This window comes from Anastrepha obliqua, chromosome 3 (genome assembly GCF_027943255.1).
Source record: "Anastrepha obliqua isolate idAnaObli1 chromosome 3, idAnaObli1_1.0, whole genome shotgun sequence".
In the NCBI taxonomy this organism is placed as follows: Eukaryota; Metazoa; Arthropoda; class Insecta; order Diptera; family Tephritidae; genus Anastrepha; species Anastrepha obliqua.
In genome coordinates this window covers 114,756,523-114,771,540 of record NC_072894.1, presented here as the reverse complement: position 1 = coordinate 114,771,540, position 15,018 = coordinate 114,756,523, and the positions used below count along the sequence as shown (strand labels likewise).

General features: G+C 37.6%; 1 protein-coding gene across 12 annotated transcripts in view; it reads left to right on the top strand.

Moving 5' to 3' along the window:
* The window catches only part of LOC129240155 (poly(rC)-binding protein 3), a 165,963-nt gene that overhangs the window by 60,187 nt on the left and 90,758 nt on the right, over positions 1 to 15,018 (top strand). For 9 of the 12 annotated variants that reach the window (XM_054875733.1, XM_054875732.1, XM_054875731.1 and 6 more), the window contains exon 2: positions 1,540 to 2,936. In XM_054875733.1, the coding sequence (XP_054731708.1) occupies positions 2,856 to 2,936 (81 nt within the window). In that variant the 5' untranslated portion in view covers positions 1,540 to 2,855. The remainder of the gene's footprint in view (positions 1 to 1,539; positions 2,937 to 15,018) is intronic. The other 3 variants (XM_054875724.1, XM_054875722.1, XM_054875723.1) reach the window with 3 other exon arrangements.

The following is a 15,018-nucleotide window of genomic DNA, read 5'->3' as shown; positions in this document are numbered from 1 at the left end:
ACAATTGAAGTCATAAAAGAGAATTCGAAGAACACACTCGAGCTTGACTTGTTTACAGTAGCACAGAAAACAAACTATGTTACATATCACGCTGAAATTTGCCATGTAAGCTTATAACAGTCCTACCAAAAAACAAAAAATTTATTTTTGCCATATGTCATCCGCGGACCGTTTTATTGATACCGTCTCGTTCATATTTGAGCAGAAGGTATGCACTTTTATGCTCAAAAATACCAAACTGTTATTACTATTAAAGGAACTCAAATTGCAGCTCATCACATATAGTGTTAGGTTAGGTTGAAGCGGATGTCCTGTGAAACACACTCAGGCTCATAGCTCATTGTGATGCCGCGTCGGGAACTTGTCCCTATCTCTCCTAACACCAGTGCATGCATCTTAAAAATTTTAGAGTATCTCTGATTTCTGCAGAACTGAGATCCTCCCATTCGTTAAAAAATGTGTCTACCTAGGCGGTGAATCTGCGTTTGGACAGAGCAGGACAATGGCAGAGAAGGTGCAGGATCGTGGCTTCCTCTTCCTCATCTAGACAAATTCAGCAGAAGTCATGTGTTTGCACACCCATCCTCTGAGCACTGTCTGTTGAACTGGCTCTGCAGTTAACCTCCCGTTAAGAGATGGGCGGCATTGCATGGCTACCTTGGAGGTTGTCGACTGTTTTGTGAGAGATCTCATCGCCGCCTGGCTATCAGTGAAAATGTAGATATCCTTTCCAGGCACCAGTGTCGCAGCTTTCATTATTGCCATCAGTTCAGCCTGAAAGACACTGCAGTAGTCGGGCAGCCGAGAACTGAAGGAGATACTCAGATGTTCGGCATATACTCGTACACCTCCACCCATCCTACCCTCGGTCTTTGAGCCATCTGTGTGTATATGGATGGACTCTCGCGCTGTCTTACATCGTCCTTAATGCATTGCAATCAAAATTAATGTTCCAAAACGTTTTTGACTGGCTGTGTAAGATGAAAAAAACCCAAAAAGATCGCACAAAATTGAAATGAATTTAATTTTTTCGCACTATTTTTTTATTTTTTTTTTTTTGGATTGTCATCAATTTTCTTATAATCCTCAACGCTCTTAATGCTTTCTAAGCTGCCGGAAACATTTGCAAATCCAAAGCGATTTAGCCACTTCCTAGCGCTGCTAACTGTCGGTGACAGTTTCTAGAGCGTACTTCTGCGCGTGTATGTGTGCAGGTATGTGTGTTTTTACTCAAATTAATTATGTGCCAACAAGGAGATCAACCGCAGAAAGAATTTTTGAAATAACAAACGACCTTTCTCATGCACTTACGTCGTACGCACCCTCAAATTAGCCTCCTCTCTTGCAAGTGCACACATTTTTGTAGCAAAAAATTAATCTGTTCATAGTTGACATTTGACAGTATTTTATTATTAGCTTTAATGTGTATTTATACACATATTTTTATACGTATTTATGTATGTATTTGTGTATGTATGTTTTATTAGTAATTAATTATCACTAATGAGTGTCTGTCTCTCTGCCATTCCTTTGTTGCAGGATTTTTGAGGAATTTCTCTACGCTCAAGTACCACGACCACGTCAGCGCGCGCACTCAACCGCCAAACTCAATAGAGCCAAAAGAGTATTTACAAGCAGGCGCCTGTACATCCCGCGGTATTTTTGCTGAAAATTTGTTGGTTTTTATGTGTTGCGCTACGTTTGCAAGCGAACCACTCAGCGTGTGGAGGCCAATAAAAGCGGCAGCAAGTTCAAATAATTAAAAACTAAATAAACAGCAAATTACTTCGGTTAATGATTAACTGAGCTGATAACATTCGAGAGCCGGCAAGGAGAACAACGTTTAGTTTTGTTGTTTCGTTTTTTCAGTTTTCTGTTTATGTATTGCGCTCGTGAGTTCAATCATCCGCAATCGTCGAGCAGCGCGCAATCAACCAACTAACCAGCCAATCGACCATTGAAAAATAAATATTAAATTAAATTAACAATAACAACAAAATACAAAACACTGGTGTAGAAAAAAAAACACAAAATAGCTGAGAAGTGGCGAACAAAGTGATTAATGTGCATTTTTTTCTTAAATAAATCAAATAAAAATCTTGAAGTAATTCAAAGTGAAAAAATTACAATAAATACATAAAAAATCGATTATTTTGTAAAAATTCTAAGTAAACAGCCAACTCAGCATAACTTAAATGCAAATACACACACACAAGCACACAACCATTTACTAGATACATTCAATGTAAGAGAGCTTAAGTAAACGTTAAAAGACACCACCACCAATTAATTAATTCATTAACTAATTAACTTGTTTTTACTTTTTTTTTCACTGTATTGTATTTTTGCTCTATCAGCACCCCGCGTTTTACATACAAACAAACTTCCATACGTATTGTATATACGCGTAGAGGAATTCAGTGCAACTCAAGAAGATATTAAATAAAATACAAATTCTAGGTATTTACAATTTATATATTACAGGCAGTTAGTTAAAGAAACATAAGAAGAAGAAGAAGCAGCAGCAGCAATAGCAGAAGTAAAATTAAAACAAAGTAAATAAACGCCATTAAAAAAAAGGTTGTTCAAATATAAGAAATCAAGCAAACGGCAAGTGAAAGATATTGTCTGCTAAAAACGGAAATCTCAACCATATACTCGAACCGCCGCAACCCCCCCGCCCCCGCAACTAAATCAATAGTGAAGTGTGAGTGTAGCGGTGAAATTTGCAGCGAGTGTAAAAAAGGTGAAAAATAAATAGCAACATTACAACCGCAAATACCACAGCAGCAAGGAAACCAATAACCGCTAAAATAACAGCAGCAACCACCACAACAACAACAACAAAGGCAAATATGGAAGACAATAACACAAGTACGCCAATGAAGACCGACGAATCAGTCACATTAACAATCAGGCTGATAATGCAAGGCAAGGTAAGTCGATCAGCATTTATCCGATATGCTTATATGTCTAATTAAATTTGTTTGTCTGAATGCGGAATTGACAGAAAGAAAAAAACACACACAAATGCAAATGAAATACTTGAATAGAAGATTTAAGGCAGTGAATGCATTATTTAGCTGCAAGTAAGTAATTGAAGTTCAGCTGACAACTAGCAACTAAATTGAAAAGAGCAAACTCGCTGGCAAATATTGAATACAACACATGGACTGAAAAGTTCCGGGCCTAACAAAGAAAACACTATTTTTTTTTTTTTTTTGTTGAAAATTAGCTTTTTTGACGTTGATGATAATTTCCATCAAGAAAAACGCAATCATTCGAGCGCCACTCGAACATTTCACTACCACTTTTGTAGAACGATTTATATTTTGTCTCAAAAGGGCCTCAGTTTCAGCGATAACCTTTTCATTCGAGCTAAATTTCTTACCGGCGAGCATTTTTTGTAGGTCTGCGAACAGCCAGTATTCGCTGGAAGCCAAATCTGACGAATACGATGGATGTGGGACCAAATCATGTAGTTTTGCTATTGTTTTGATTGATGAACAAATTATTTTCTTTGCCGCACGTGCAATTTCGCCGTCAAATGTTCCAATAACTCTAATTTAATATTCACTGTTGATGGTATTTCCCTTCTCAAGGTAGTCGATGAATATTCTCAAGATAGTCGGTAGGGGGGGGTTGTGGAAAATGACTAATGCAATGATATGTCCTGAGACTAAAAACCTCCCCCTCGTTTGGAACCTTCACCCACTCTAGAATCGCTTTCGCATTCCTTCAGAGTGGCGTTCCACCTTCCTCCAGGTGCCGCTTTTTTTTCGGAGAATTCTTCCCGCGAAACCACTGATTATCTCCCCCGTTTCCTCGCTACTTAACGTCTTGTCGATTACATTTTCAGTGGTTATGCCACCGACTGTATTCTCCAGCGTTCGACATGCACTGGAAGAATGTGTCTTTAGCGTCATCTTCGGCGGCATCCCCGTTTATGCATGTGGGATGCTCACATTTTCCTATTTTGAACAGGTATTTCTGAAAATACCCGTGCCCCGAAAGCATTTTTGTTATATAAGTTCCTGCTGTTCCATGTGGCGACGTCTTTTATAAGCCTAGCCGTTCATCTGCCGCGTGTTTCGTTAATTCAGCGTTCTTGCCATTGCCTTTCATAGCGTTTCATCTCTTATTTCGCGCGTTACAGGTTTGCTAACTCTCTCTTCCATTCCCTCTTTCTTTAAAGCTCACAACTTTTTCTTCTCTAAGGCTAGTAAGTCTACCGGTATTGAACCGCTTATTACTTGAACAACTGGCCCAGATACTGCGCGGTAGACGGACACAACTATCAGGGCTGCCGTTCGTTGTACCGATATGAAGCGCTTGCATCGGCGATTTACCCTTAACGCATTTGCCCACAGTTCAGCTTCGTATAAAAGAATGGAGAGCGTGGTAGCCATCATTATTTCCCGTTTCGTTTGGGTTGGAGGACTCCCTATGTTTGCCATCAGTCTACTGAGTGGGCATGTCATCTTAGCGGATTTCTCTGTTGCGTGCTTTATTTTGGCCCAGAAGCTTAGTCTTGTGTTCAGTTTTATGCCTAAGTACTTTAGAACCTGTTTTAGGGTTAGCGTGTTTGAAAAAGTGTAACAATAAATATAATAAATAGAGCGTAAATGACATTAATAAAAGCGAATACAAAAAATTTACAGCAAAACTTTACAATTAAACTAGATAAATATATTATGCAAGATCTGTTGGTGGCTTTATTTTAAGCCGTCTTTGACAAGAGGCCTCTTCTATTCTCCAGTTCTCTGCTCGCTATCACTCTGCCCGACTCACTTAACAAAAAATTTGCATGTGGAGGCAAAGTTATCGAGTAAGATTCGCCGCTAGCGAGTGCGGTTACACCTCATAAAGCTGGCATGACTCATAAAACTGGCTGGCTCACAAATAAATGTAACTTTATGCAGCTCTATTCCAGCGCTGTCAAGATAGTTTATTTATACGAGTTGCTTCATCTATTCACCACTTGTTAGCGATTCGCGAAAAGAAGAGGCTTTATGGTTCCCTACATTTCGGAGCCTTCTCTCTCATCGCGGGATTTGTGTGCGTCAGTAACCTGCTTTTTTGGCTCGTCACTTCTATCGACCTCAAGATCCCAATGAATATCAACATTAGGTACAGGGTAGGCCATTTAAAGCGGGCCCATTTGTTTCTGAAAAAAAACATTGAAAAAAACATTTTTTTTTGTGTTGATATGAAAAATCATTTATTTTGATTCAAGGAGATTTGTTCCAGCTAGTTTTTGAAAATGATATCCTTCAAATGTTTGCCTCTGGCCTTGATGGCCAAATGTGTCCTTTTTTCGGCGTTTTCCATCGTTTTGGCCAATATTTCGACCGGTATGGCGGCGATTTCGCGTCGGATATTGTTTTTAAGTTGAGTTAGAGTCCTTGGCTTGTTGATGTATACCTTGGATTTCAGATAACCCCACAAATAAAAGTCCGGTGGCGTCAAATCTGGTGATCTCGGTGGCCACGGAAAATCACCATTTTTCGAAATCAACCTTCCAGGGAACAATGGCTTCAAAAAATCGATTGTAGCGCGTGAAGTGTGGCATGTAGCCCCGTCCTGTTGGAACCAGTAGCCTTCCATGTCATTTTCTTCGATGATTGGCATAAACATTGGGATAACTCGATGTTCGCGGAGCCTCCTCAACACTGGCTCGTACAGCCTCGATATTTTCAGCAGAACGTCGTGTACGTTGTCTGGATGCGTGGCTGGTATTGCTGAGACTACCGTGGTTAATAAATTTTGCGTATAAACGCTGTAAAGTGCTTTTGGATGGCGCACTTTTAACTTTATTTTTTTTTTTAAACGCACGTTGAGTTTTCACAATTGAGAAGTTATTTTGGATGTAAAGCTGAATTATTTCAGCGCGTTCTTTTGGAGTGTACTGCTCCATGGTAAAAATTGTCTTGGACTGACGCCTCCAACGCGCTATGTCATTAGTCGATCTGACGTTCCTGTCAAAAGTTATAGGGTTGCCCGATGGGCCCGCTTTAAATGGCCTACCCTGTATATACGACGATGCATTAGTCTTGGTCCTAAGTATTCTATATTGAACTCGTTGCAGTATACTTAAGTTTGATGCCGATGAAAAGGAAAGAAGTCCAAGAATAAAACATGTTTGCATAACTTTTTGCTAAATAGAAAAAAAAATTTGAGTAATCGAAATCTTCAATTTGACTTTTACGCGCTACTCTAGTGCTTGTCTGTTAGTATACTGCAACTGTCTAGTTCAGAAGTGTCAGATAAATTTGACGCCATTTGCAAAAATTATAAAACTTCCAATGGGGCGATTAGTTTTGCGCCACTTTATATTTTAGGACTAATTTCGAAATTTTGTTAGTTAAAATTTTATTTAAATAATATAATTAAAATCAACGGTGTTGCGTAATTTTTCGATTTTTTTCGCGTTCTTTTCTTTTATATTAGAAGAGCTTATTGAGGCGAAAATTCTATAAACTTTTCGGCACAATTTAGTGTGGCTTGAATTAATGTACAATACGTATATACATATACTTTTTTTTAAAAGACTGCTCGCAAACCCTTCGAGAAACACCGAAATCAAATGTTGATGCATAATTCATTTTAAGAAACAACTCTTTTGAAAACCAGAAATTTGAAAATCACGATTCATGGTTCATAGCTTAAAGCTGCATTTTTTTTGAGGATGAGAATCACGATTTATGGTTCCTAACCTAAAGTTACATTATTTTTGCATTAATAGCCCAAGCAGTCCATTACACAAAGGCCAATATTCTATTTTTATCCCAGTCTTGCTCCATAGACGATTTTCATTTATTTTTATTAAATTTTCTACGAGTGATTTATTCGAATAATCGTTTACAAAATGACCCAAAATGATCATTGATTGCGAAGAAACTATTTATACGTTCAGCACACATACTTAGACGCACTAAAGTACATGAACATGCACGCACACATGTTTCTCTGTTATCCCTGCAGGGAAATCTACCGGCACACAATTGTCGCATTTAGAATAAGTTTGCCTAGCCTATATACCCGCACTTCTCAGGAGGCTTATGAAATATATTATAAGGCGCACACTGCTTTTAAGCAATGAGAAAAATCTTCGAATTTATGTAATAAATAGTTGTTAGATAGTAGTTACAGGAGTGTGCCCGCAGGCTGAATAGATGTGGGCTCAGCATACTAGAGAGTATCCCAATAGCACCGAATGAGCTCTAGCTAACCGCTCATGTTACTCAAAGACAAATTTTGAACTCGTTTGAGATCGTATTCAATAATTTTTAATAGTATTCGAGTATAGAAAACATATAAGAAAATTGAGAATAAGTTAAAGCTCAAGGCCAAATAACTTACTACCTCCTGGTATGCTGTATGACGAACGAATGCAGATGAAGTCTGAATAATGTGAATTATTCATCTTATTTGTTATTGTTGTAGCAGTTTAGAAAGCTCTGTTAAGCGCAGTGAAGTTATCTCGTCGTCATCTCATCTAACGGAAGGCAGAGAAAACATGCGGTTTTATGCCCAGGTAGGTTCAGAGAGAGAGATGTATTAGATAAGTAGTGGTGCGCACTTCAAATGCCGGACATTCGTTGAGTAAATCAATCTCGATTCTGGATAATTCAGTGTTTAACCTGCTACAATAACCTGAGCGTATTCGTGTACGGTTCTCACGAGGCATCTGAAGCTCTGCAATGAGTGGTTGGACTCCGATAACGGCATTCGGGGAAACGGGAGTTCATAAAGGTGCTAGGAGACTCGTGCCGAATGTTGTTAATAGCCTGTCTGTATACTGAAAGGTCCATTGGTTATTGTGTATTGGTCTGGATCACGTCAGTCAAGTGATGTACTCGTAAATGTCTGCTCACGTGCCTAGGAGGTAGCTCAGTGGTTGCTGAGCATAAGAGTATGCTCCTCTGAATGGTTCTTACTAAACGTTCATCATTACGTGATTTGCGGCTGGAGGTTGACTACGACTTCTGGGTATTTTCCTGCTGTACGATTTTTAAAAATTTTCTAAAGGATTAATAAATAAAGATAATAAATATTTTCGCTTGATATGTGTCAACTTCTTAGTAACAAAAAAAATTAAATATGTTTAAGTACTCGCCCGGCTCTGGCGGCTAGGCGCTTGAGATTCCTTAGCGTGCCCTTTGGGGATGACTTGAAGAAATTCTCCAGCCTAGATCCCTTTTCTCTCCTCCTCTACATCAACAGCACTGGATGGCTGTAGACGGTTTTGTCTCTTCCCTAAATCCTTTCACAGGTAGTGGTCCACATTATGGTATCAAAATGGCACGTAAGTGCTACTTGTAGTGTACCTGGGGTACTCCTGCCATCTTAGCTACCTACCAAGTACTCGTTCTTTCGTTTGATTCTGCTCTTCGTGTGTCCCGAGTTAGCTTAGCAAGCAATGTAGGGGTCTTCTGATTACGGGTAGAGCCTCTAAGATCACCAAAGCCTCCATGGTGGAAAAAAAATTCAGAAGGTGTGGCCAATATCAGACCGTTAACCGGCTCTCAGCGAATTTGAAAGAATCAGCTGATTGGCTGACGTAATCAGGGTTAGCGATTACCAGGTTGTTTATGAAAAAACTGAGGTTGTGTTGGTGATATATGAAAAAAAAACAACACAACCTTCGTTCATTTTACTTCGTCACCGTCTGAACAACGAGTGTGTGAATATGTGTAAAATTATTAGAGTATTCCTGTGACGTGGCAGCCGAAATTACTCGCACAGTTTGGTTTTTCATCATAGTTAATGGCCAAACCTGATAAATCTATCATCGTTGCAAAGCCTCAAATGTTCTTAGTTTGGAGAGGTCTTAACCGGGTACTGTCCGCTGGGAAGCCATGCGGTGAGACTCAACATTACTTCGAATGGCTATTGCGGTGAATATCTAGTGAATGATTGTGAGATAATCGACATATACTGCTCAGTTGCACTGTTTTAAGAGCTTGAGATTCAGATATCTCGCACCAGGCTATCTATCAGACTTATACTTTAGCCACTTCTGGAATTTTCTTAGTAGTACGCAACGCACCCGCAATTCCTTCTCGTCATTTTTCTCTTGCGTCTTTATCTTCCGCTCCCATTTTGCTTTTAATGTTCACTACAATGTACAGATTCCTAGTTACTCATCCGTGTATGTATTTTTTCCTATGGAGCAACCATCTAACCTAAGCCTCTTTCAACTGGTCACTTCGTCAGTGACTGTCGTTTTGCAGAAAGCTCATCAGTTCTTAACCACAACTATTTTCCCTGCAGAGTTCGCCTGGTTCAGTGGTCAGTTGCTGTATGTGTATGCGTGTGTGTGTTATCTATCACATGGGAAGCGCATTTTGCCGCTGTATTAGTTGAATTATTTGTGTCCTCGCGCGGCACATAACTTGAGTGGCTGCCAAAAACACAATTATTCTTAGGCCCTCGACGTACATACCAATGTATGTAATCGTAATTGCAATCGTCGATGTCGTTGACGTGTTGTCGCTGTTCATTACACGATGACAACAACGGCATAACGACAAAGACGCCGTCGCTGGCACAGTCGAGAGTGTAGTGCTGCCGATACTTACATATCAGCCTGGTAGAAAGCAAATTTTGGTGGGGAAGACGGGCGTATTGTTGCTAGCCGATGACTGCAGGCGATAGCAGCTATGTAAAAATGTCATTTGTAGCTCACTCTTCCCCTCGAACCACACGTCAAATACTTTTGGTGAAGCTTTTGCCAATTCGCCAAAAATTATTTTCTACTTTTTATCATGTTCTTATTTATTTTTACTTTATTTTTGGTAAATGTAAAATTAAATTTCTTACTGCAACTTACAAGGCACTCAGCCGCATTCAACAACAACAACGAGTCGAACTGACCACATAAATTTTGCGCGTCATGTCCACTTTGTGCCGTCAGCCAATACACCTGTCGCCGTGTTTCAAATGTCTTTTGGGGGAAAATGCAAAACATATTGCGAAATGAAATGCACTCAAATCTACCCTAATGCGATTTTCATGGTAGGGTTAATTAAAAATTAGCAGACAGTACATGAAAATATACTGCTTAGTAAATCTGTGGAAATGTGATAAATTATAGAACCAAACAAAACAAAAAAAAAACCTAGTGGTGCGAGTGACGACTTAAAACTCGCAAGGTTTTGTTGTGCAACTATGACAGGAATCGAGATTGAATTATTTTAACAAATTGCATGTGCGCTATTAATTTTAGGTATCTCCAATACAACATTCGTATTCGCATTCGTATTTGTAGTCGTCTGCATACGCACATCCATTTGGTATTCGTATTTGCTCGTATTCGTTCAGGCCTTATTCGTATTCGTGCTCGCATTGGTATTGCAATTCGTATTCGTAATTGGATTCGTATATACTAAGTTGACTTATTTGTTCATTTAATTGTAATAATTTTCTTATTAAAAAAATGCATTCTTCCACAAAAGCCATATAAATCCATGTTTTCCTCTGCGTAGATTAAAAAAAAAAATAAGAAAAATTCACACTTTTTAAGTAGATTTTTTAGAGAATTTTCGAGTATGCAGCTTTGTAGCCTATTGAATAATAAAGTGCAAGTTCAAAGTATGTCAAAAATTGTGTTGATTTTTGACAGATTCTTACTTACTGGGGTAAATTTTTTAAATGGAGCCACTTTCACCGTATATGAGATCAGAGTCTGCAGAGACAAATAGGCTGAACTGAGCACGGGACGCCATATATGTAGTCAATTTATGGTTATCGTGGGTAACATCCCCCAGCCAATATAATACACCTCCTGTCGAGAGGAGGATGATAATTCAGAGTTTTTGCAATTTTTTGTCACATTCTTTGTTTTTGTCCTGCATTCGCTAGACTGAAAAGGCGCACTTTTAGGAGAGATGTGTTGAGTTTGGATCAACTTCGTTATAAAAAATGTTTTCATTCAAAATGTAACTACACGGTTGAAATTTCAAGTCAATCAGTCAAGATTAGTTCGAGTTATGAGGCTGAGCGATTTGGAAAATTTAGTTTCGAGAAAAACGTCTTTACAGTTGACGGTGCGGTAAGCTTACTAACTTAGCCGGGAACTACAACCGCTGGCCGGTCTTAGCCGCTACAAAAATGTTGCTACCATTACTCGCCAGCACTTGGTCTTTCCTCTTTGTTATCGAAGGTAACTCCCTTCATTTCATATCGGTTTGACAGGGAACTGCAAAGATGGTAATCGGTCGGTGCAAGGTTCGGATAATACGGCGGATGCTGAAGGCCCTCCTATTCGAGCTCTTGGAGTTCGGCTTTGACGACTTCTGTAGCATGGGGCCTGACGTTGTCGTGAAAGGTAATGGTTTAATCATGTCGATTAGGACTTTGCAGTCAAATCGCCTCATTCACGCGGTGTAGCTGGACAATGTAGATCCCCTTGTTGACCGTGGCATTCCTTTCGAGCATTTCGCACTGCACCATACTCTCCAAGTGCCACCGTACACATATCATGATCTTTTTTGGATGCCGTGAAGATTCGGTACAAAAAGCACTGTTTATCACCGCGTTTTGCTCGATGGCGTTCAAGATGCTGAGAAGCGATTTGAAGACGACTTTCTTTGTTTTTTTGCGTTGAGCTCGTGAGACACTCTTCCGCTGCGGGACGATACGTCCCGACGTCGAATTCGCCATTTTTGAACTTTGTTAATCATTTCCGTGCTGTAGACTACCCTATGTCACTTTCTCCATACACGTCACAAGTGTCCCGAGCTGGTTCGGCAGCTTTTTGACCGATGAAGCAAAGAAGAACAGGTGTCGAAAATGTTGGTTTTTTTGCCTCCTGTGCATTCCATTTCTAAGCCTTAAAACTAATAGAAAATTAAAAAACTCAAAAATACAATTAACACAGTTTTGTTGAGCAGAAAGAGTTCTATCGAATAAATACTTACCTTTTGCTAAAGAGCAAACAAATCTTTGTAAAATAAAAGAAAATATAAAAACGCTATGAACTTATTCCCTAATCTAATATAAGACATATTTTCTACCTTGTTTGAGATTCTTGAGTACATAATTTTTAGGCTTTTAGGACAGTTTTTAAGCAAACCAAAATTTCCTTTATAAGTATATTCCTTGTCGGTTCCTTTTTCTTATTTCCCATGGCAGCCCACACTTCCGCCACCTCCACTTCAAGCCCGCAAATATTTACAAAAATATAAATTAAAAACACATTAAATACAATTTGAAAATATTATTATAAACAATTTACACAACTTTCTGCTGTTTGCTATCGTCGAGTTCATTACATTTATTAGCTCCGCCTTGTTAGAGGTCTCATGACAAATAATAAGCAGGAACACTTGCACAAACTGCGCACACCCAACTCGCCTGTCTGTCCATTAATTAAAACATGTGCTATTTTGCTTTTGATAATAATTCATTCACCCATTCATAATTTTATTGCTTTACTTGTTGTCTTCATTATTATATTACTTTACCTATTTTTTATTTCGGCTACCTTTTGATTGTTTTTTTTTTTTTTTTGGTGCCTGACGTTGACACAATTCATGAGCGCTGACTCGTACAACTGGTTTCGAAGCATTTTTTGTTGTTTTCTTTTTTTCTTAATTAATTATTTTTCTTTTCGTTAACTCATCTTATTTGTAATACCCACTTGACGACTTGTCGAAATATTGCAAACAACTTCGGGAAAAGGCTGGGCTGGTTGTTCATTTTTAAAAGTTGTTGGTATTATCGACATTTTTGCTCTTCAATAAACGTCAATATTAATTTTATCCAGTTAATTGCATTGTAGTATTTAAAAGTTTTAAGTTACGATCATAAGTCAGCGAGACTCGTTAATCGGCTTAGGCTAATAGGCGATTTAGTTGTAGTTTTTGATAATCGACGTTCATGCCTTCGATTCGTGTGTTAGAGGTGTTATAATGCCGAAAGCTACAACTATCGCACATTCTGTCAAAAAAGTGCCACGAATTGGTCAATCAAATAAAATAAAGTTTTTACTCATAATAATTATAGATATAATGAAATAATAAATGTATGGCAGGCCTACTAAATTTATTTGCTTTTCAGTTTTTGTTTATTTTATTTTACTTTTGTTTGTATATTAATTTGAATTTTTTATTTTTGTGTTTTTTTTTTTGCTTTTTTAACATACCTATGACTGCTTTTCGTCGTATTTTTATGTGTTGAACGATTTCGAGATCCAAAAGCATCCATTGCGCTTGGATGGGGGTAAAAACTTTTCCAACTTTTCCCAAAAACATGACTTGACCTCAGAACTGTGCTCAGTGCACAAATAAACATCGGAAACCAGTATCTTATCAAATAAACCCAAAAAAAGCCATGTACAATTTTATATAAAAAATTGTAAACCTAATTAACGAAGTTTTAAAGTTTTCTTCTGCCATATTGGATCCGCCATTAGGAATTTTCAAAATCAGTTTTCAGATACGTAATCAGAAAACTCATTAAAAATTATATGACAAGTCTTAAGCTAATTAAATTATTTTTTTTGTAATTTTTCTCCCGCCATATTGGATCCGCATTTCTGATTTTGAAAAACTGTCATTGAATTTGCAATCAGCGATGCTGAAGCAGTAATCATTTTTTTGAACTTACATTGCTCAGTGAAATGTAATAATTTGACAGCCCATTTTATTCAAAACTGTTTATTCCTTTTTTTTACTTGCAGAAAACTAGGGGTAAAAATCCTCCAAACACGATTTTGTTCGTTTTTACCGCCAGTTTTCTCAAAAACGTGACCTGTTGGGCATGTTTGGGCACCGGAGTTGTGTTCGGTAAATACGTGTCATATCCAAAAAAAAAAAAACAAACAAACAAACACACGTATAGATCATTGTCCTCCAATCACGGCACAGATGAAATTTTGATAAATTAGGTTTTGAAAAGATAAAAGAAATCAGCCGGATCCATGCAACCGATGGTTGTTCGCTGATATTTGTTGAGTTCTTGGCTCGAGATTTGTTCACAATGACAGTCTAGTGAGATGATTCGGTGTCGTTTTGCCAAATTAATAATTTTTTCTAATCTAATCTGGCCTTTGTCTTAGGATTTTGATTCTCAAACGCTCAAAAAATATTTTGAAATATTTTTTTTAGTATCCATAATTTTTTGTATTCTTTATTCTTTTTTTTTATTCACGATTTTTATTATTTTGTATTAAATTTTTATTTCTTCATAATTTTTTTAATCATTTTTTGTTTTCAATAATTAATAAATTTTTTTTTAATTATTATTTACTTGTTCTTTATTTTTTATGCTTTAATTGATTTTAATCTTTGATTTTTTAATTTTTACTTTATATTTTTATTTTTTACTTTCTTTGTTTGCTGTTATTTTTGATTCGTAATTTTTTGTTTTATTTTTCATTTTTTTAATCACTATGTTTTACCTTCTTCTTTTCTCGCTCGTTATTTTTTTATTCTTTAATTAACTTTTTCCCCTTTTTTGCTTTTATTCTTTAATTGTGATACACAACAATTCTTTGGTTTGTTTTATGGTTTGTTTCAAATGTGGTTTATTTATTTTTAAATCTTAAGTTTTTATTTAATTCGTAATTTTTTTTATTCACTTGTTATTATGTAAGCGACTAAGTTCTCGCTGTTTTTTTTTTATGAAAATACAACTTTATTCTGAAAAAATGGTTACAAGTGAATCATTCCAAGTATTGCCCATCACTGGCTACTACTTTTTCCCATCTTTTTGGTAGATCTCGTATACCGTCGCGGTAAAACTGTTAATCTTTTGAGGCTATCCACGGATCAAGCCATTTTTTGATGCCTTCATATGAATGGAACTGCTGGCATTGGGGCCGCTTCTCGCGCAGTGCTCGGCTCAATCGCATCAATTCAAGTCGATACCGATCCCCAGTGATGGTTTCGCTTGTTTTAACAGTTCATAATAAATAACACCAACTTGGTCCCACCAAATACATAGCATAATCTTCGCAGCGTGAATATTCGGCCGAGGCGACGATGTAGAAGCATGACCGGGTAGTCCCTA